The following is a 22,495-nucleotide window of genomic DNA, read 5'->3' on the forward strand; positions in this document are numbered from 1 at the left end:
TGATCATTGGCTAGAAGAGAGTCCAGCCCCTGCAGGCGTAGAACTGCGTTTTCCGTATTTAGCATTCGTATTCATCCCTCTATTTTTGTTTCTGTTTCTTCTTTTAACCCCGCTGTAATTTTGAAGATCCCAGAATTTACGACCGGATCTACCGGATTTAGTAAAAAAGCCATTTTCCTCTTTATTTGACTAAAAAGAATTACTACGATTGTTGTTTCTTAATTATTTTAAAATCACGTGCATTAGCTAAAAAAAATGGTGCGTCGAGTATTTTTATTTACATCATTTTGTATACAACATAGAAACGTTATTGCAGAGAATATTAAAAAAATTTAGAAACACCTCAAGGCCGTTCAATTATAAGGTATTTATCACGCATTTCTTAGCATGGTGTAGTGGTCAGCCCACTCGGCTCGTATTCGAGATATCCGTGGTTCGAGTACCGGCGAGGGCATTGCTCATTTTTCACGTCTTCTGCTTCGAAAAATACCTAGTGTCTCTACAGTGGCGCCCGAGCTAAAGAAGGTGGTGTATGATGATTCTCCACTATCACAATTTGGCGAATGGGTCCTCTAAAACCCCAGTCGACCTTTAAAAGGGGGGGAGTATATAACATATTTTTCCCGCCTTCCTTAGCATGCCTTTGTGATCTGCACGTTGGGCGCCTTTTCCAGAGGTCCGTGGTTCGATTCCCGGCGAAGGCGTTGCTCATTTTTCATCTTTCCTGCTTCCAATTAAGCTAACATCTCTACAGTGTTATAGTTAAATAACATTGTTAAGGTACGCTATTGCAGTTTATGTTCTTGGCTTATTTTTATAATTTATTTTACACCTTAACCACAAAAGTTGGCAAGTACGTTTAATCACGTGCTTCAATTTAAAGACAACGGACTAAATTTCACAACATTCACCATTTTTTTAAACCTTATACTATCTAAAATGCTAAAAAGACAGTATGGATATATATTTTTTAAACGTATCTTGTCAATGCTGGCTCTGTGACTCACGTGTCTTTTTTCACTTTGTACAACTATATTATTTGCTTAATATATGTATTATTATTCACTATTTACTACAATTGTTATATATATATTTATATTTATATACTCGTAGTACACTTTATTTTATTGTAATGTAAAAGTTTTATTTCCGAATATAATTAAATAATATAAATGTAAAGGGTCTTATTCTTTGATTACGTACACTCTATTTAGGATGCATTGATTTTTAATAGAGAAATGCTTTTATGGTGGTACATATATTTTTGTTTCATATTTATATGGAACAAAATTTGGAAAGTTTGAGAACTATCATATCCACAAAAGTTTATACTCGGCCCGTGATTTCGCAACCGTTGGTTGGAGATCTACTGTTACAAATATGTTTTCAGTGATGCACAGATTCACGTTTTAGAATTTTAACGTTTAAGAAAGGCAGTTTTGTAAAAATTACGAAATGTGACTTTTTATGCATTCTTATTATCCTTGAACTTGTATTTAGTAAAAATTTGACTATTGTACAACAAAATTTGACCTAGCTATCTGGAATTAAATTCGAACATCATATTCAGGGGTCATACACATATGTTTGCATTTCTGCAGACCTAAAAATGAAATATCCATTTAGAAAAATGTTTCTAATGTTAAGAGGTTATAAGGTATTTCTCCCGCCTTCTTAGCATGCCTTCGTGGTGTAACGGCCAGCACACTCGGTGTGTATTCGAGAGGTCCGAGGTTCGAGGGCATTGCTCATTTTGGAAGCTAATGCATCATCTCTGGAGATAATCAACCCAATGTGAAAATTTTCTTAAGTTTGGACACCAGTGTAGATTATTGTTTTTTCGAACTTGAATAGTTCTTTCCTGTCCGTTTTCAATTTAATTCTTTGTATTTATTTCGAATTCAAGAATGAAAATAAATTGTTCTGTTTTCGCTTTGCTTTTAAATTCGCTAATTTAGGCGGAGCGCGTACTTCAAAAAATAATAAGTGCCTTTCATCTTTTTCTCCAATTCCACATCAATTTCATTACCTCCTTCAGAACGTTTCTTTTATGACACCTTTTAGTTGTTGAGAATGTCATTGGATAACTGTCTGTATCATCGCTGGCCAACGATCAAGTACAAAAAGGCCAAGAAACGGTAAACTTTCTGAGGAGTAAATAGCACTTGATTTTATTCCTAGTGGTTCAGTGGTCTGACTCTGTACGTTTTTCTCATCTGCAACACAATATATAAATCATAACATATTTATAATTATAGAAGCCTTTATATTCACGATATATATATATATATATATATATATATATATATACACGCACATTACTTCGTGATTACATAGTTTCCATTAAACGTTCTCTACAAAGTCATCCCTCCTGATAAGCAAACAGTCCTCCTTATAGGTGGATGCACGGAGGAGGCTGAGCCAATATCGCGAGCACAATTACTCCAGTTAGCCTGAACCAAATTAAACCTGCAGAGTACGAAGAAAAGCCAGTGTTAAAATGCAAAGTAAAATAAAAGGTCACTTATATCATTCAGTAACAATAATCATTGTCCGCTGCTTAAAATTCGCATGACAGTCGGTATCCTTTTCTCTTGTCAGAATGATGAGACATCAAATCAAGTTGTGACGAGTTAGCGTTAATTTGAGTATCACTGTAACGACTGCAAGCGCCCTCGGAGTGGGAATTGTGAAAAATTGCCTGTGTCCTCGCCGGGGTTTTAACAACTGATGCTCCAGTTCTTATCTGAACATGCTAACCTCTTACACTTTGTAAGGTTTATCCTAAGTTTTTGACAGTTATCTTTAGTTAACCCTACTTTCCCCTACCTCGTAATTTCAGCTTACAGGTTCCTACCGGAATGTGTTTTTAAAAACGCGTATGCATGAGTAAGAGCGGTATTTAAGTCGAAGTTTCACTGACTTCGAGAGAGAGCCTCAGAATTTCGACTTTTGGAACTCTTAGCTATTACTACGCTCGGCCGTATTTCAGGGCCTTGACAGTTTCGCCAACTTATTCGATATTTAGGGGCCAGCTACTTAGAAATCTTGATAGCTTCGGCCATATCTTTTAGTTAAGCATTTGTTAAGTTTTATTTCTTATTACTTTGAGTTCAAGCCCAAGTGGAGGCTTTGCTGTGCGCTCTGAGAACGGGGCCATCTGCTAATCCTCATTTTGAGCAATAAAGGGTAATTAACTCTTCTTGAGTTTTACATTTCTGTTTCTGAACTAAAGCGATTGTTCGCTTATCTGTTCACGAGATGCCTACACATTTAGATACTGTTAGATAAAAGGTTGGAAGTCCACAACCTTGGCAGCTTTCACCAAGAAAGACGTTACTTCTTTGCATGCTTTGGTAACGTTTTGTAGGTGTTAACACAGTGAAGGTTTGTTTTTACTGTGCTGTAGTTTCGTTTTCATTTCTTTTGTGTTGCGCAGGAGATTTTAGTCATAGATCACTTTTACATTGCAATGCAAGTAGAATTCAAAACCTATTTTCGTTTCATGTTATTTATGTTTGTATTGCTGTTAATTTTATGGATGAAATATGCAGTAAAAGTCCTCCATAGTGGTAGTTTGATAAGAGAAATCAAGTACAAGTTTTGAAAACTGGATTTGCAACAGAGGGGGAAGTGCTTTTATATAAATTTGCATTGTCACACTAACATTGAAAATAAAACAAGTAATGTGAAAAAAAATTTTTTTAAACTCAATTCCTACTTAGTTCAACAAAGGAAATTTTTATTTTAGTTACTTTTTATTAACAATGTAGAGACATATGCATTTTTACAAGCAGGCAAGATGAAAAAGTAGCAACGCCTTCGCTGGGAATCGAACCACGGACTTCTCAATTAAGGATGGAGTGTGCTGACCACTACACCACCAAGTCTCGCTAAGAAGGCGGCAGAAATACCTTATAACAATATTAACATTATTTTCGTTTCTAATTTATGAAGCTGATCTATAATTTCTCATTCTATCCATCTCTTGTAATGCTTCATTATTGCAAGGAAACTTTCCAGTGATTTTCGAACAGTCTAGTTCTTCAATTACTATTCTATCTAATGATTTTACACAACTCAATTGGACATATGCTTTACCTACTGCTGTTTTTCTTTCTCTGATCGTCGCTTGCGTTGTGTGGTAGTTTCTTTTCGTTTTCTTTTCGCATTCTCCGTTTGTGAAACAAGGGCCATTTTGAATTGTTATATTTTAAACATATATTATTATCACGCAAACATAGAAATATGGCGAGAATTTTCGCTACATAATGGGGCCTTCCATCCACTTCATCCAACTCTATAAAACTACCATTCTTTAATTCCATACACTTTAAAAATCTTGAGAACTCTGTCTTACTGTTGCCACTTATTTTTTGTTAAATATGACAATCCCATTGATCGCAGTCAAGTACTATTATTTATTCATTGTTATGAAATTAATTTTTAAAGCACGTGATAATTCCTAATAAACGGTCATTATTTGTAAGTCTTATAATATATTTAATAAAAACAGCCTATTTTTAGTTTCGATAAACAGGAATCAATAAGTAAGAATTGACTTCATAATGTGTGAAAAAACTGTATTAACGTCAAGTGTCATCCATTTCAAGTTAAAAAAATATATTTGAACTTTAGTGGACGAATAAAAAGTATTTTATTAACGATTTAAAATTTGAACAAAATATAGAGAAAGTGTGAGCTAATAGTAGGATTTTAAAAAGAGAAATTTTAAGCTGAACAACACTTTACTATGTAATGAATCTTCTAAGATAAGTAAATAACACAGGCAACACAAATACAAGATCTCACTCCTTTTGTCAATTTTATTCTTTACTGATTCTTTTTTTTTTTTTTTTTTTTTTTTTTTGGTAGGTGTTTAAGGAGGCTTCATATATAATTAGCAGCCTTCAGTTAAAAAAGAATAACAAAGTGTGCAATAATTTAAAAGAGATTTGAGCTGTCCTCACATGTAGCAGTAACTTCATCTCCTCTTTCCGAATAATATTCTAACCATTTCTTCCAGGTCATCTTCTTCATCCGTATAAAGAAGTGCCTTGGTGCAGTTTCGAAGATATGAATTCTTGAAACAGTTTGACCTAAAAAATATTTAAGATGGATAGCAACTTAATTAATTGGAAGCAAAACTAACATTCGCTATTCACGTTGCACTCAAAATTGGACTTTTTTCGGTTACGTTTTGATTTGCATGCACACTGTAAGGTATATCTTAATTTTAAAACAGTTATTTTAAGCTTACCCCACTTTCCTATGCCTTCTAGCTTCAGCTTACATTTTCTTGCCAGAATGAGTTTTTAGAGTCGCGTTAAATGCAAATGAAAAGTAGAGTAATAGTAGAGAAAAGTAGAGTAAGTCAAGTTTCACTGACTTCACGAGAGAGAATTAGGATTCCTGAGTAGCACGCGTTTGCCTTTTGGCTACGTCTCTCTAAACTGTAACTACGCTCGGCCGTATTACGTGTCTTTTGATGTTTTCGCTGGATAGTATAATATTACGGGCTAACTAGTTCAGAACTGTGTTAGCTTCGGTTAAATCACTTTAGTTACTCATTAGACAGTTCTTATTTCTTACATTTTGAGTTTAAGCCCAAGTGGAGGCTTTGCTGTGCCTGAGAAAGGAGCCAAAAGTATATCTTTACTCGGAGCAAATAAAGGGTGTGATAAGGTCTCATAAAGATTCTTTGTCTAGGATGAATGATTTCAGAATGCAATGGTACCTTTTTCATTCCAAACGAGAAATCCTGCTGCAACGAGGTGTCTTTGTTAATGATTCCGATTGCAGCCTCAAAGGTCACTCCAAGGAACAAAGGAATAAAAGAAGTCTTTTCATCAGGGTGCAGCGAGATAGGAAGTTGGGTTTTTCCCTGAAAAGATCCAGGACTTCCCTGCTGGAAATGATGGGCATATTTGTCCGCTAGAACTATCACTTCTCGTGTATAATGTAAATAGCGATAGCGCATTTTTCCTGCTAACAAATTTCTGAATTTACGGGACTGAATGTATCCAACATCGTCATGATTTGCAATTTTTAATGTTTGACTAATTAAAATTCATGTTATTGTTGGAACTTGAGTTACAACAATAACATTCATTACAACCCTGTATTACAACCCAAGGTTTGTGTAGCGGTTTCGGCCACTACACCACAAGGGTAATTAATCCTTCTTGAGTTTACTTTTCTGCTTTTGGACTTGAGTGATTATTCGCTCAGCAGTTCACTAGGTTTCTCGACATAAGATAAAAGATAGAAGTGCGGAACCCTACAGCATAAGGAAACGTAGCAGGATAAAGATAAAAAGAAGAAGAAGTTTAAGAAGATAAAAGTGCGGAAACTTACAGCATAAGAAAGCGTAGCAAGGGTGGCTATATCGCTTTCTTATACAAATAAAATATATGCATGAAATGTGCTAAACTAACTACTTAGTATTAATTTAGAAGTCAAACAACAAAAATCAGCGTTATATTTTCAAATTTTCACAGGACTAGTTTCGATGGTTTTACGAACCATCATCCTCAGCTGCAAAAGCGCAAAAGCAATGCGCTTTTGCAGCTGAGGATGATGGTTCCGTAAAGCCATCGAAACTAGTCAAACATAAGCATAAATCAAACAATAAAAATCAGCGTTTAAAACCATCGAAACTATCCTGTGAAAATTTGAAAATATAACGCTAATTTTTATTGTTTGACTTCTAAATTAATATTTGTTTGTAGTGTTATTGTATCTTAATTAACTAATCAGTGTCCAAAAGAAAGATATTCATTCATATCGTTTCTTTTTATCAAGTTATCAGTAAACCAAACTGTTCAATGCTCAAACATAATTATTTTTTCATTTCTTGTCAGTTAAAAGACTTTATAATGTAATTCAAAAACATTAAAAAATAAAAAATATTGGACTGATTCTATCAAAGAGTTTTTTTAAAGCAATCTTTAACAGTTACGTTTGCTTGTGGATGCTGTACGGGAAGTGTCTGCTAAATTTCTGATTGAATAGCAGAGGCAGAAACCAAACTGGAAGTCTGCGAGTAGAATAGAAAACGTTATGTAATGTATCAGAAACAGTTCATATCATGCAGAATTTTATATAGGATAAAATAATTTATAACTTGATTCGACATCCGAATTTATGAGAAATGTATGGCAACTAGAAGCATTGAGAATTTCTAATAAATCTGATGAGAGTCACAGATTAGAAAACGACGTTACCTTTAACATTTTTTAGGATAAATACATGCATCTTTGTCGTAAAAAAAGTGTAAGGGGAATACACGTCCATTTCGAGATAGTAGAAAAATGTTCGAATCTCAATGAAAAAGATTGGATTGGATTATTTAATTATGACAAAGCACACGAGGGCTATCTGCCTAAAGGGAGGGATGCTTTCGTGGAGGCCTTTCTAAGGAGAACTGGCTCGTATACACGTTACGCATGGGGAGAACCACGAAAACGCGCATGCAGCCAGCCCGTTCGCGAGATTCGAACCTCGGACCGAACTACCAGTGTTCAGCGTCTTTACCGCTCGGCTGCTAGTGGGTCCGACTTAGGAAGAATCAAATGTTTCATGATTATTACAAAGCTGTGATAGTTCAACGTTTACAAGAGAGTGTTGTGGAAGAATCGGAGTATTAGAAAAATGAAAATGAGTATTTTTTGTTGCATCGACTGTGTAGACATTAGGTTATTTCGAAGCAGGAGATGCGACAAAGGAGCAATGCTCTCGCCGAGACTCGAACTTCGAGTCTCTGGAATACGCGCCGAGTGTGCTCACCATTACACCACGAAGGCATGCTAAGAAAGCGGGAGAAATACATTATAACTGTACATTGTAAGGTTTATCCTAGGTTTTTAACAATTATTTTAAGTTAAAGCTTCTTTCCTATCTCTCCTAATTTCAGATTACATTTCCCTATCAGAATGTGTTTTTAAAATCGCGTTTAATGCAAATGAGTAAGAGTGGTATTTAAGTCCAAGTTCCACTGACTTCGAGAGAGAGCCTCAGAGTTTCTGACTAGCACGCGTTTGCCTTTCGGCCACGTCTCTAAGCTGTTACTACCACTCGGCCGTATTACACGCCCCTGATAGTTTCGCTCGCTAAATTCGATATTTAGGGGCCAACTACTTAGAATCGTAATAGTTTCGGCTATATCTCATTAGTTAAGTTCTTATTTATTACTATTTAGAGTTTAGACCTGAGTGGAGGCTTTGCTGTACGCCCTGAGAAAGGGGCCAACTGTCCACTCTTATTTTGAGCAATAAATGATAATTAACCCTTTTCGAGGTTACATTTCTGTTACCGAACTTTTTTGAGTTCTTACATGCCGCTCTTACTGTTGCCGCTCTCACCGGTTCTACAACATGACTATCAATTACAATTCTGGACGATTGAACTTTATTGCTGATATAGTATCTCGTCCAATTTGTGAACACTCAAGTACAAATTCTTATCAAGTCTGCGCTGTCTCTGTCGAAATCCCTACTATTAGTCCTGCAGAATTACGCCAATCACAGTTAGAAGATCATTAAAACTTTTGAGAATTGAGTCCATTGAAGGAAGCAGACTGTGCATCTTGGACTGGAAGAGGAGGCTACATGAGGAATAGAGGAGTGTGGTACCGATATTCCCCTGATTCGGAAGAGGACGAAGCTCTGCTTGTAATACCTCAACAAAGAATCTTAAAAGAATATCATGATTCGCCAACGGCCGGTCACTACGGATCTGAAGGGACATTTTATCGAATAGCAAAAAGATACTACTGGGTGGGAATGAGAAAGGATATAGCATACATTTGACATATCAAAAGCTGCCTCGAATGCTGTCGTTATAAAGTCTCTAATCAAAGGATATCTGGCTTACTTCAACCGTGTTATATATCAGTTACAATTCATTACATTCAGGGTATAACATTCTTACGTAGGTAAGGGTATAATGTATTTCTCCCGCCTTCATAGCATGCCTTCGTAGTGTAGTGATCAGCACGCTGGGCGCGTATTCGAGAGGTCCGTGTTTCGACTCCCGGCGAGTGCGTTGCTCATTTTTTCACATCACCTGCTTTAAAAATAATGTAACGAAAATTTATTAAAACACCAAACATATCAGAACTATGCCGAGACTACTCGTCAACGGTTGTTCTAAACAGGCTTCTTATATGCGTATATAAACCTTAATAATAATTAGACACAGTGAGTATACTATTAGAATATCTGTTTACAATTTCAATATTTATAGAAAAAGAAATGAAATCTTATGTACTTGGATTCTGCACATGCTTCTTGACGAATAACAATTTTATTCATACTTGACATCAGCAGTTTCACAGTTTCGTTGAATTAAGGCAGGAATTCTCTACTAGGATATTATTCAATAAACAGTAAAAATACAATACATAATTCAATTCAATTCATATCTACATAAAATTCATAGAACGCTTATATCACTAAGCAAACACGGATCAGAACGTGCACGGCAACGCCTAAAACGGATGCCATCCACAAAAAAGGATACATAAAACTCGTGTCATTAAAACATTAATACATTAAAAGTCTCGCATTCATTCAACAAAGTTATTCATAAAACAAAGTCTCGTGGATATCTTCCTAAGTTTACTGATGGCATTATGTAACAAATAACTTAATGTTTCTACAGTGACGCCCGAACTAAAAGGGTGCTAGATGATGATTCTCCAAACCCAGATTCCGCGATTGGGTCCCCTAAAAACCCAAGTCGTCCCTTAAAAGGGGAGGTATATAATGTATTTCGCTCGCCTTCTTAGCATACCTTCGCAGTGCAGTGCTCAGCACGCTGGGCGTGTATTCCAGAGGTCCGTGGTTCGATTCCCGGCGAAGACGTTGCTCATTTTTTACTTCTTCCTGTTTAAAAAATAATCTAATGACTCTACAAGAGAAGTAATGTTTTGGATCCAAAAATTCCATGAACAGTTTTAAAAAATTCGATAATGGATAAGCGTGAATAAGAGCCCCCCCCCCACACACACACAACATGTTTACCAATGTTTGTGACGATTTTGATTTTCTCCGTGAATTTAATTTAAATATTAAATTTAAAGGCTGACATAGGGAAATAAAAACGTGGTTGGAATAGGGTCTGCAGCATTACAAATATTTTTAGTATTTATAATAAAATTTAATAATTAAACTTTTCTTTAAAATCTCGCTGAAAAATAAACAATGTGCGAAGGCTATTTTTTTGCGCTGCCCGAATATAAAGACTTATTAAATTATTGTAGAACATGTGAAAAGCATGGTTTTAATTATTCTATACGTAAACTAAGTGGCATAATTAATATGAAAGGAAAGAAACGTCAAAAGTTACATCTGACTGAAGAAAAGGCCAAAACATGCATACCCAACTAAGGTACGTACAACTCTTATTAAATCTAAGGCCGCATCTCATATTTTACATTAACTCCAGGCTCTGAAAAAACGTAATGTTCACCGTCTAACGCCGAAACATGTTTCTCGGGGTAAGACTATATGCAGATTGCTGTATCAAAATTATTTGGCGGGTGAAAATGGAAATATATAGTTAGAATGGATTAGGCTCGGATATACTTATCTGACTGGAATTGAAAAAGATCGATTTACTAAAAAAAAAAAAAAAAAGCAGTAAAATGACTTAATATGTTGGTTCCAAGAAAATTAGGAATGTTTTTACTTCCTTGTACGAAGTAAAAAGGAAGTATTGTAATCGCGAAAATTTTCAGGCGGCATATTTCTACGAAAATATCCATTTTGACCGCTATCGAATGCAATTTAACGATGTTTTTGCGAGATATCTGTACGTAAGGACAGAATAAAATACTGTTTTCCTTCAAAAAATTATAAAACTGCTTTAAAATTAATTCTGAAGAGAATTTTTCGTGGCGTCTGTACGAACGTATGTACGTACGTGCGTACGTACATATCTCGCATAACTCAAAAACGAGTAGCCTCAGGACGTTGAAATTTTGTAGGTGGGACTGCTATAACATGTAGATGTGCACCTCGTATTTTGGTTGCAATCGGCCGCACCAAACGTATATAAATATATTTATATATATATCCACTCTGTTACCCGGCGCAGTGATCTCAGTTTCTTTACGCTTATATGTTTGTAAATTGTACATTTTTTGCTTTAAAAATGATTGTATTATGTTGTTTTTATCTTTCGGTTAAGGTTTTTATGCCTTTAGTACATCTGTATGCAATATTTTTAGAATTATCAACAATTTTAAAGTTGTCTAAGTGCCGCTAAGCCTTTTTTTAATGGCGGCCATTGATGTTTACATTTGAAACAGGAGATTAGTGGATTTGTTGCCAATCTAGAGAAACTTAGCTTCGCAACAACAAAGATAACGCATTCATTTATTATTGCCAATTAAACAATGCTTAATTCTTCCTGGAATTTTTTCGAGGAAATAAGTGTTTAAGATTTACTTCGTAATTTTTAATAGAGATATTTTGAGTTTTTTTGTATTTTTGCCTTCTCGCGAAGTGAGAACTGAATTAATTGAATGAGAAATACTCAATCGTCTGTTAAAAACTGTTTCTTTTTTGTTTCGTTTGCTTAATTTCTTTTATACATCATTCTAGCTTGATTATAGTATTTGAATAGAACATGTAGCAACGATTAGATAATTCTATTCTTTAAATGATATAAATTTTAGATTTTTATGAGTTATAATATGAACGAAATATATAAGTTAACTGTTATATAATTATTGGATTATATAACAGTTGACTTAGTTTCCATTATATAATTATTGTATAAGTTAACTGTTATATAATTATTAATACTGTTAAGTGAATCTAGCGCCAGAGTGTCGCTATGGTAAACAAATACTAGAGTGAATTTTAAAGAATGCATTTATAGTATTGTGGTTTATGCGCTGTCGGCGAAGTAGATTTAATTCAATCCAATAAGTTTAAATGAAATGCAAGAAAAAATTCGTATAATTTAATATTCCAATACAAGGAAGTCATGTGGTGTACGCATTAGATTTTTTCTAAAAGATTTTATGGTTATTGTTGGATTCTCTTATAACGGAAAACTTAAAATACTGAAAGTAGAAAAAATATCAAAATTAATTCGAATTACTCTCAGAAATGTTGTTTTAACACTTACTTTTAAAGACGAAATTCCATCTCATATCCAAACGATCTTTACTGTTCTATCACGATACGGCTCCGAGTCGTACCTCTAAATCTACTGCTCTATTTTTCAAACAAAATGAGATATGAAACAGGAATTGAAGCTATTCCCTTTAAATACATCTCACCCCAGTCCCCTAATGTGTCTCTCATGGATTATTGTGCATCTGGACTTAAAACGAGCTCTTTATAAGCGGCATCCCAATACATAGGATGGACTCTGGAAGATTGTGAAGGAGGAGTGGAGTAAAATCAACCGGGCTGTTTTAAGAAAAGGAGTTTTATCTTGGAAATCAAGGGATAATATGATAGTTCAATAAAAGGGCTATCAAAATGAATATATTAGAAAATAAAATTCTAAGGTTTGTTTATATATAAATCTTTTCAAAATCGTTACAAAAATCTGTGAATGTCTTTCTGTCTGTCCGACGATTCTTTCGTCTATCATAACTCTTATATGAGACTTTTTAATAATAGAAAAATATTTCTATTCTACATTCATATAAGGAATTGACTAGATTTTGAATAAAACTGGACAACCAGAAGGGAAACTTTACAGGAAACCCATAACAATCTTTAATAGACAACCGAAAGTGATGCTTTACTTGAAGCCCACAATTAGTTTTGAAGAAAAACCATCTTAAAATAATAATCTAAAACTTTTCAGCTTCAGCATTTAAGCCTTGTATGCAAACAGCATATTAGATTTTGATTAAACTGATAAAATTGATAAGTGATACTTTACTTTAAGCTCTGAAGAGACTTCCAGGAAAAAATATATATATTGTGAGATAATTCAAAACTTTTCTTATTTGGTATTTAAAATAATTATGTAATTGTGAAAGAACATATTCAATTTATAAGCATTAAATGTATTCCTGTAATTATGTTAAGTGCAACGAGAGTAAGATCATTATGAAGAAGAGCTTTCTTTATGAAGCAATTAAATGTTAGCCTCAATCCTGTAACGAGAATAAGCTCATTATGTAACGAGAATAATCTCATTATGTAACGAGAATAATCTCAATGTAACGAGAATAAGCTCATTATGAAGAACAGCTCTTTTTATGAAGCAATTAAATGTTAGCATCCATCCTCAATCTGCTTGTGTCAATTTTGGGTTCAATCATATTTGAAACAAAAGGATGTTGCCACCAAATGTTATCACTGTGTATTGTTTCTACAGAAATAATGCGGCAAATAAAAATAATATACTGAATATAAAACTAAATATGTGGCAATACTTAACACTGTGTCAGAAGTTCCAAATGTACGCTTCTTTTAAACGTTTTGTCATTATTAAGTTATTGATTTGTGAATACAAAACTCTATATGTCCACAAGCTATATTATAATCAATGCGATATTTTCAAATCAAAGCATGAGAACTCGTGTGTTCATTAGCACGTATAATTATTTTGCTACTGTAGGGGAGAGCGGAATAATAAAATATGAGCAGTGTGTGTCATTAACGTTGAGCCACATAGTTTACAAGCAAATTAGGTTTTGTTTGCAGACGATTGACCAGAAGAAGCAGTTTAATTTAAAGCTCGTTGCTATAAGCACTGAATTGGCATAGATCATGTTATAAGGTATTTCTCCCGCCTTCTTAACATGCCTTCGTGGTAAAATGGACAGCAATTCAGCGCGTATGCGAGATGTCCGACGTTCGAGTCGCGGCGAGGGCATGGCTCATTTTTCATACCTCCTGCTTCTAAAAATCTAATGTCTGTACAGTGGCGCCCGAACTAAGAAAAGGTGGTAGATAATGATTCTCCACTATCAGGATTTTGCAAAGGGGGAGCATATAAGGCATTTTTCCTGCCTTCTTAGCACGCCTTCGTGGTGTAGTGGTCAGCAATCTCGGCGCGTATTCGAGAGATCCGTGGTTCGAGTACCGGCAAAGGCATTGCTCGTTTTTCATCTCTCATGCTTTGCTTCAGTCTCCCAAGCCGAGTCCCTAGCACTCAAAGAAGCAGCACTATGGTTATGTACGCAACCAGCAGCTCACACTTCATTCTTCACAGATAGCATGAGCGTTCTGAATGAGCTGAATTCCTTTCCTCCAAAACATCCGCACACGGCAGCACTTAGAGAGATCTTCTTGACGTTAGGCTCTTCCATACCTTTAAAGATCAACTGGATAAAAGGACATACTGGGCAGAAAGGCAACGAACGAGCGGATGAATTAGCTAAGACTGGAGCTCTCAAACCAGAAATTGACAAGGAAGTTCCGCTTTCCGCAGAAGTTGCAAAAATACTCCTCAAGACAGCATTTCAAGAGACATGGTCATCACGATGGCAGGAAGAAGAGACAGGAAGATTTACTTACAACATCTTCCCAATACCTTCTCTCAAGAGGCTGAAATGCAACCGACTCTTCCTCCAAGCCTGTACCAACCACGGGAAATTTCCAGCTTATTACAGACGTTTCCTCAGACGGGACGTCAACTGTTCTTGCGGTTTTCGCGGGGAAGACGTGGACGCAATTCATTACCTGCTCTCCTGCCCTCTGACAGAGCACCTTCGACAGCAGTTCTTTCCTTCCGACTACATCACATATCCTGTGAATAGACTGTTCACGGACTATTACTGCAACAAGGGCATCTTAGAGATAATGAAGCAAGTGAATGAAAATAATTATATCCAAGAAACTACAGATTAAAGTAAAATGTAGAAAGGCGGCCTAACCGTCAGATTGCTAGCAATGACTGGGATGACTTCCTAACCCTGTAGTGCCATTAACTCAGTTTGGCGGAACAGGTTAAGTAAAGTGACCATATCTCTCATGCTTCGAAATAACTTAATGTCTCTACAACTTTAAAGCTCGTTTCCTTAGGCACATAATTGGCGGAGGTCATGTGATGATGACATCAGATTTCTTTGGTTCTTTAGGTTATTGTTAACATTCCTTTATTAAGTAAATGGGATGGTTTCGTTTCGCATTTAGAACAATTAAAGCAGGAGGAATATTTAGACCGCATTATTTTTTGATACATTTACCCAGTAAAGTTCTCGCTAGAACGTTTGTTTATCTTGTGTATTTTACTGTACTTACTATAATGTGTCAATTAGATTTGTCAAGAAACGTATCCGAAGCAGTAAACTGTTCACGAAAAAATTATTAGTCATGAATATTATCATTTTCAGATAAAAGCATTAGATAACTAAAATAGAAAAGTAAAGTAATGAATTCATGAGAGTTTTATCAAAATTTGGATTACCTGCATCTATTGAAAATATCGGGTACCCTATAAAGTTGGTAACATTCTTCACAAATCGCTTCTAAGCGTGCATAACTGTGTGGATCGTACGTCCCCATGCAGCCAATATCTGTGAAACCTCGTTTTTGAGCCAGATATAATGACTCATTTGGCGATATGGCAACGGCGAATAGACACAGCAATATTTGAAATAACGCCATCTGTTAAAAGAAAAAGGAGATTTAAGCAAAGGTGAAAAAGGCTGAACTATGTAATCCAGAAATTTGTTTTGAGAATTCCATTTTAATATATCAAACACAATGTTTACCTCTGCAGATGCAAGATCAAGATAAAAATTAAATTTTAGTTTGGAAAGTATATGTGTTTTGTTGTCCTCTAATAACTCAGTCACTGCTATAGCTATTGTCACCAAACTTCCTACAATTTTGTTCTGGGTCCTGGAAAAGGTCAACGCCCACATTTATTCAAAAATAAAATGGCTAAAAATCAAAGATATTAATTAAAAACTCGTAAAAACAATAATTTTTGCACTCATTTTTCCAAGTAGCGACAGTCTCACAAGCTGGAGATGAAAACTTGCTTGATTTTGAAAGTTGTTGCCCACTGCTCGCTTTCAAATCCTACAGTTTTTTAAAATTTAAAACGTTAAACAGTTAAAACATTTCTAAGATTTACAATGAAATTATGGTGCGTGAGGGTTATGGCACATCAGGCTGCCACAAAGTAAAAATAGCATTGCCAAACATTAAATACATTATTCCCGATTCCAAAAATTTCTGGAAAGCCATTTCGACGCTTCTCATCTTCGTACGACTTTAAATCAGCCGAAATATTAATTAAAAAACTCCAAAAGCGCTCATTTTCCCACTCGTTTTTCCGAGTGGCAACAGTCTCGCGAGTTGGTGATAAAAATGCGTTATTTCGAAAAGTGTTTCTACTGCTCACTTTCAAATCGTAGAGTTTGTTAATCAAAAATTTGTAAGTTTTGCAAAATATATACATATAAAGAAGAATGTCTGCTAATGTGTTTGTTTGTTTGCTCGTGTTATTGATTTCTGATCAATTATGATCAATTCTTTTGCCACATTTAATCGCTTAAAATTGAATATACGTGAAATATTGGATGGAACTTGATTTTTTATAACCATTTGATTAGAAAGACGAAAATCTTTGAAAACTGCGTGCCATTGTTGCGGATATAATTAGAAACAATTAGTTTATTTTTTTATCGAAAATTTTTACATGAGTTCCATATGGCATTAGAGTGAAAAATGTCTGACTATGAATCGTATTTTTTGCATCGTTGTAAGGGAAGGATTACAATGGCATTGTTCTCTCTGTTTTTAAATACATTACTTTCAATCTAACTTAGCTGGCATCGGGTACTTCCGCTTATAATATATATATATATATAATTATATTATCTGTAATTATAATATAAATAATTATATAATCTGTAATTTATATCTCTAGCTTATTGAAGAATAAGTGTGTGGTATGCAGTTTGTCAAAGCATTAGAGGGCTTTCGTTATCGTTCGTAAGATCTTCAAAATTTTAACGAAGGCACAATACAAATCCGATTAACAATGGTTGGGAATTACTTAAGATGAAAACGTATCTTTAAGGGGACTCATACACCTTAAAACCCTTCAGATCTTCGAATATGTGACTGTTGCATGAACTGGAATATTTTATTTATTTTAAAAGCAATTACTTCCAACGTTTTACAGATGACTACATAATATAGCTGCTTTGGGAACTAGCATACAGAAAGTTTGCGTTGCAACAAACATTTTTTTAATATGCTTTGTGACAAAATTTTATATCAGTTCTGTGACAATTTTTTATGCGTTCACATCATGTTTCCAACATTGCGCGCATGATATTTTAAAAATGGCTGACTTGAAATTTTATGGAATTCTTTATATGGGCAATTATTTTTTAACTGAATCTAAAATCTAAAGAATAATTTAATATTAAAAGATTTTATGCACGAAAACATTACAGATTTAGTGTGTAAGGATCCTAAGTTTTACTAACGTTTATTTTATTTTAAAACTGTACTATCACTTCTTATTTTCTACTTTCGGCAGAATTAAATGCTTTAACTTGTTTATGCAAGTTGTCTTGCTAACCCCCAACTATTTAAGTAGTGGCTTTTTCAAAAGTGAGAGAGAGAAGAAGATTTAGGAAGCGAGCCTCTTGCCACTGCAGTCTTACGAGTTTTTCACTCGGTTGCTGTTTTCCTTTAAGGCCAGAGGTTTAGTCCTCTTGATATTTGAAAACGTGTTGTAGTTTCAGCAGCTCGGCGTACTACATACGTACCCTTTTAAATAAAGGTCAGTCTAAGTGCTAGGCATTTGTATACTAATTCAAAGTTAGCTTTTAGTTAGAGTTTTAGTTAGTAGTTTTATATTTTTACGTTCAGACCACAAGTGGTTGGTCTCTGTATCCCGAAGTTCGGGAGTACCTGTAAAGTAATACAGAATAAAGGGTTTAGTATACCCTTCCTGCTTGTGTCGTCTATTCCACACAATCTGGAAGAGCTTTAATAAGCTCACTGTTCTTATTCAGGATACAGTATGTTCCCGAAGCAAGTGAAGAGACATACGTCACCTGACAAGTGTAATACATTTTATAAACTCAACTCCAAATATAATAAAAATTTAACATGAAATTCTCAGGATTTTGGCTCACAGTGGTTTTTTTCAAATGTTATAAAAGCTATATATTAAATACGGAATTAACTTATGCGACAGAATGTTTTAAGCTTTGCGTGCAAGGTGGAAACATGACTTGAACGGATAAAAAAATTTTCGCTAAGTGGATTAAATTATAAAACTATTTATGGCAACAGATTTTCTGCTTACTAGTTCAGAAAGCAACTATATTATGTAGTGAGTTGTTAAACGTTGGAAGTAATTGCTTTTAAAATAAATAAAATATCCCAAGTTTTGCAACAGTCACATATTCGAAGATCTTAAAGGTTTTAAGGTGTGCATGTCCCCTTAAGAAGTAAAAAATATTTGCCGTATGATATCTCAGAGAATTAAACTAAATATAATCAAAACATTTTCCTACATTCAACAATGAAACGGTTTTGTGTCAGTCTTGAATTTAATCTCTTCGATCACATGAGATTAGATTCAGGACCCCACGGAGCAATACAAATATGTACTCTAATATGCTCACATTTAATCAATAACATCTCAAAGTTTTAACATTTCAAGTATAAAATAGACCTGAGTAATAGACTTTTTTCAAATAGGCCCCAAATATAATTTTTCCAAATAGGCACTTACGTGTGCGAATTTTTATCACTATGTAGAAGCGAATACGGCCTCTGAAAGCCCAAATTTGAAATTTGGAATTTGTTTTGTTATCGATTTCAAATTTTGTAAAACTTTAACGAATTTCTGATTAACAAACTCAAGAATTTCAACGCGAGCCATGGCAAGGTTGTACAGAAAAAAACATTTTTATCTCCAGCGCGCGAAATTGTGAATCGGAAATTCTAAAAATATGCTCATTTTTAAAATTATTTTGTGATATTTCTGTTAAACTGAATTTTATGGTTTAACTCTTTGCGGCTCAGTGTTCCACTACATGGAACACCCAAATTGAATCGCTTCTGAATCCTTTAAATTCAACCGTAAATAGATAAAAATGCCTCTATCATATACTTTGAACATTTCTTTTTAATTTCAAGTAATTTTCTTTATTTTTTCATAATATAAAAAATTTTATTTGGAAAAAAAAATTAGGCATAATTTTGCTGGCTGTACTCCAAATTATTTGTTCTATATATATATATATATATATATATATATATATTTTTTTTTTTTTTTTTTTTTTTTTTTTTTTTGTCTTTCATACCAAAACCATACGCAGAGTCATTGAATGAAACCAGGTGTTCCATTAGCGGGAACACTGCGCCTTTAGCCATCTCATGCTGTTACAAATCAGAACATCCGTTGTTTACGTTTTCTGTTTCCGTTGTTTTTGGGGGGGATGAATTCAAACAAAGCAGTATTGAGGGGTGAGGTGTATTTTGTGTTATGAAAGCCCTAATACTGGCATCTCGAATTTTTTTGGGAGTAGTTTTTAGGCGGGAATTTTATTAGTAGCTTGACTCATCTTTTCTTAGAAATGCGCGAATTTTTTGCTGTCGCATTTTAATCTCCTTTCCATTTATTTTCAATAATTGTGTAGATATTTTTCGTGTATGTATATATTATAGGCTTATTTTTCTTTATTGCTAACATTAATCATAGTTAATTTTTTTATTATTAATTTTCCATAAATGGCGCGGAGAGGTCTAACTCTTTCCGAAAATTTGTAAATATTTTTGTATATAGGACTTGTTTATATAGATATTTATCTCATTTATCCGTATATATTCAAGAATATTGTGTATATCCAGGAAACCATGTATACAGCCATAATACAGTTTTATATGAGCATATTTTTAGAATTTCCGATTCACAATTTCGCGCGCTGGAGATAAAAATGTTTTTTTCTGTACAACCTTGCCATGGCTCGCGTTGAAATTCTTGAGTTTGTTAATCAGAAATTCGTTAAAGTTTTACAAAATTTGAAATCGATAACAAAACAAATTCCAAATTTCAAATTTGGGCTTTCAGAGGCCGTATTCGCTTCTACATAGTGATAAAAATATCTAAAATATTTTTATCACTATTATGTTTTTTATCAATAGAGTTTTTTCTTTCTTATACAAACGCTTCTACTCATTTGCGTGCTTCACTGCAATGCTCGCTTAGTCGCACTTTGAAAAGCTCTGGCGGCGCAGTGTTCCACCTCATGGAACACCCACAGAATTAAAACGGTAAGTGCAATTTTTACAAAAATTTACCTGTATACTCCTTTAGGACTAAATAGACTGCATACAACTTTTTTTGTTGAAATTCGGACGTTAACGTATAGTGCGTATAGTTAAAGGGTTAAATGCGAAGAACATGATGTTTAATAAATAAATATAACACACAAAATATTTTTAAAAAAAAGCCCCTTTGGACGTAATTTAAAATCTGAAACCTTTCAGATTTTTTGTTGTTGTTTTTTAATTTTACTTATTCAGGATACAGTACTTATGATACTTAAGATAGATTAGTAGATGCTTACTTTATTGAGCCAAAAGGATTATTAATCTCGAAACATGATTTTGCGTTGATTCCCTTTAAATGACCACACTGTTTCATATTTCATTCGAGTCTGTTGTTGTTCTGAAAAATGTATTTCCTTCCAAACTCAATCTCTTTGTTTGTGATGAACAACAAAATTATTTAAAAGTAATAGAAGAAATGAAGAGCATGTTGTTTTTTACTTTTTGATTTAACTGACTGAAATAAAAATTTATTTAATTCATGATATACGTATCTAATTAAAAACATTAAATATTTTTATAGAATTACGTTACCTATTTTTCACTTTTCAAATGTACTGAAGATATGTACTTTTAACGTGTTAATCTAAATGTATATGCATCTAGTATCCTATGAAATGTTTGTCTGTTCTGTCTGAGTCATCTGTATTGATAATCGTTACTAGTGAAACATATTAAACTTTAAAAGAACCTTTTCAGACGACCGTTACAATCTGAATATTTTCAGATTTTTTGTTTCATTTTTTGATTGGTTCACGTTTTTATAACAATCAAATTTTATGCTTTATTTTTTATTACTATAGTTTGAATTTAATTCTATACGCATTACATTAAAAAAAATATTGGGATAATAATATTATGAATCATTTGGAAGCGATTACGATATCCCTGCCGTCTATGTAATGATTAGCCATCGCTTTGTATTTCCAGGTCTAAACTGGATTCCGTGACGTCACTGACTCACTGACTGACTAATTAAACTCGAGCATTGGAAACAGTCTAAATATGTTTGTACACTGATCTTGGGTTTTTATGCCATTCTTAAAGAAATTAGCCATCTTATTTCAGAAATGGTACTTTAAAGGTCGTTTACTGTATATTTTGTGCTCCGAATAAAGTTTGTAAAATTCATTAAACATTTTTAAATTAAATTTTTATGAATTAAAATTTTCTAAAATTAACAGGAATTTTGGGATTGAGTTCTAATTTTTGGAGGGCATTTATTAGTAAAGTTATTATGATACAGGAATTTAATCCAGAAAATTTCGCCTGAGTTCCGCATTGAAAGAAACCGTCAATATATATATATATATATATATAACAAACGGGTAATATTGTGAATTTTAACATCAGGTCATTTGAGTGTTGTCCTGTAAATGCATTTTCTCTGTAATAGTATAACATTGTGAAAGAAACCAACAACACGACATAGTTAACTGTTATAGCATTAAATTACCTTCATTCTCACCTTTCTAGTATTCCAATATACTTTTCTTTTCACGATTTTGGTAAAGAATTTTCTTTACAGTCTTACAATAGCCTTGAACTAAATAAAGTAAAAAATGTGAACTTATGTATGTATTAGCTGTATGTATTAGCTGCGACGTACAGCAATTGCATTAGTGTAACAACGTATGTAATTAGTTACAATGCACACAACGAACATGTTTGTGAGTGGTTTTAGATATAGCACTCTGTAATATATTTCTCTTAAAATTTGCATAAATAAAATATACGCAATTTTACATTTGCCAGTTTCTGAAAAAACGTTTACTTAAAGAATGTTATATGCAAAGTGCTTCTCAATCTAAAAGTTGTTATTAGCCCAAAGGAGAAAATGTCTGTATTACTTTTCAAACTGCTGCCACCAAATATTATCGCCTTGTGTTATATTTAAAGAAATTAAATAATAAAGAATCTGCATAAATTTATGTATGTTTCTCGCATTGTGATAAAACATCGGTGCCTAGAGCCATTCAATTTAGAATAACGTAATCTTCCATGGAAAACTAGCACCTGTAAGCCTTAATTTGGAATTTGTTTTATGATCGTCTTCGTATTTTGTAACACTTGAACAAATTTTTGATTAACGAACTCAACGATTTCAAAGCAAACAATGGTAACATTGTACGGGAAAAAAATTATGACCAGCGCGCGAGACTGCGTATCGGAAATTCTAAAGATAGGTTCATTTTAAAATT

The 22,495-nt window shown here is 33.8% G+C and overlaps 1 protein-coding gene across 2 annotated transcripts in view; it reads right to left on the reverse strand.

Moving 5' to 3' along the window:
• Positions 1–4,824: 4,824 nt before the first annotated feature.
• LOC118196774 (ion transport peptide-like) overlaps positions 4,825–22,495 on the reverse strand; it is a 62,568-nt gene continuing 44,897 nt past the window's right edge. For both annotated transcript variants that reach the window (XM_085826133.1, XM_085826132.1), the window contains exons 2-3: positions 15,391–15,590; positions 4,825–5,099 (exon numbers count right to left, since the gene is read on the reverse strand). In XM_085826133.1, the coding sequence (XP_085682259.1) occupies positions 4,985–5,099; positions 15,391–15,590 (315 nt within the window). In that variant the 3' untranslated portion in view covers positions 4,825–4,984. The remainder of the gene's footprint in view (positions 5,100–15,390; positions 15,591–22,495) is intronic.

This window comes from Stegodyphus dumicola, chromosome 10, assembly GCF_044657685.1.
Source record: "Stegodyphus dumicola isolate Sdum_Otavi_A_Nest chromosome 10, ASM4465768v1".
NCBI lineage: Eukaryota > Metazoa > Arthropoda > Arachnida > Araneae > Eresidae > Stegodyphus > Stegodyphus dumicola.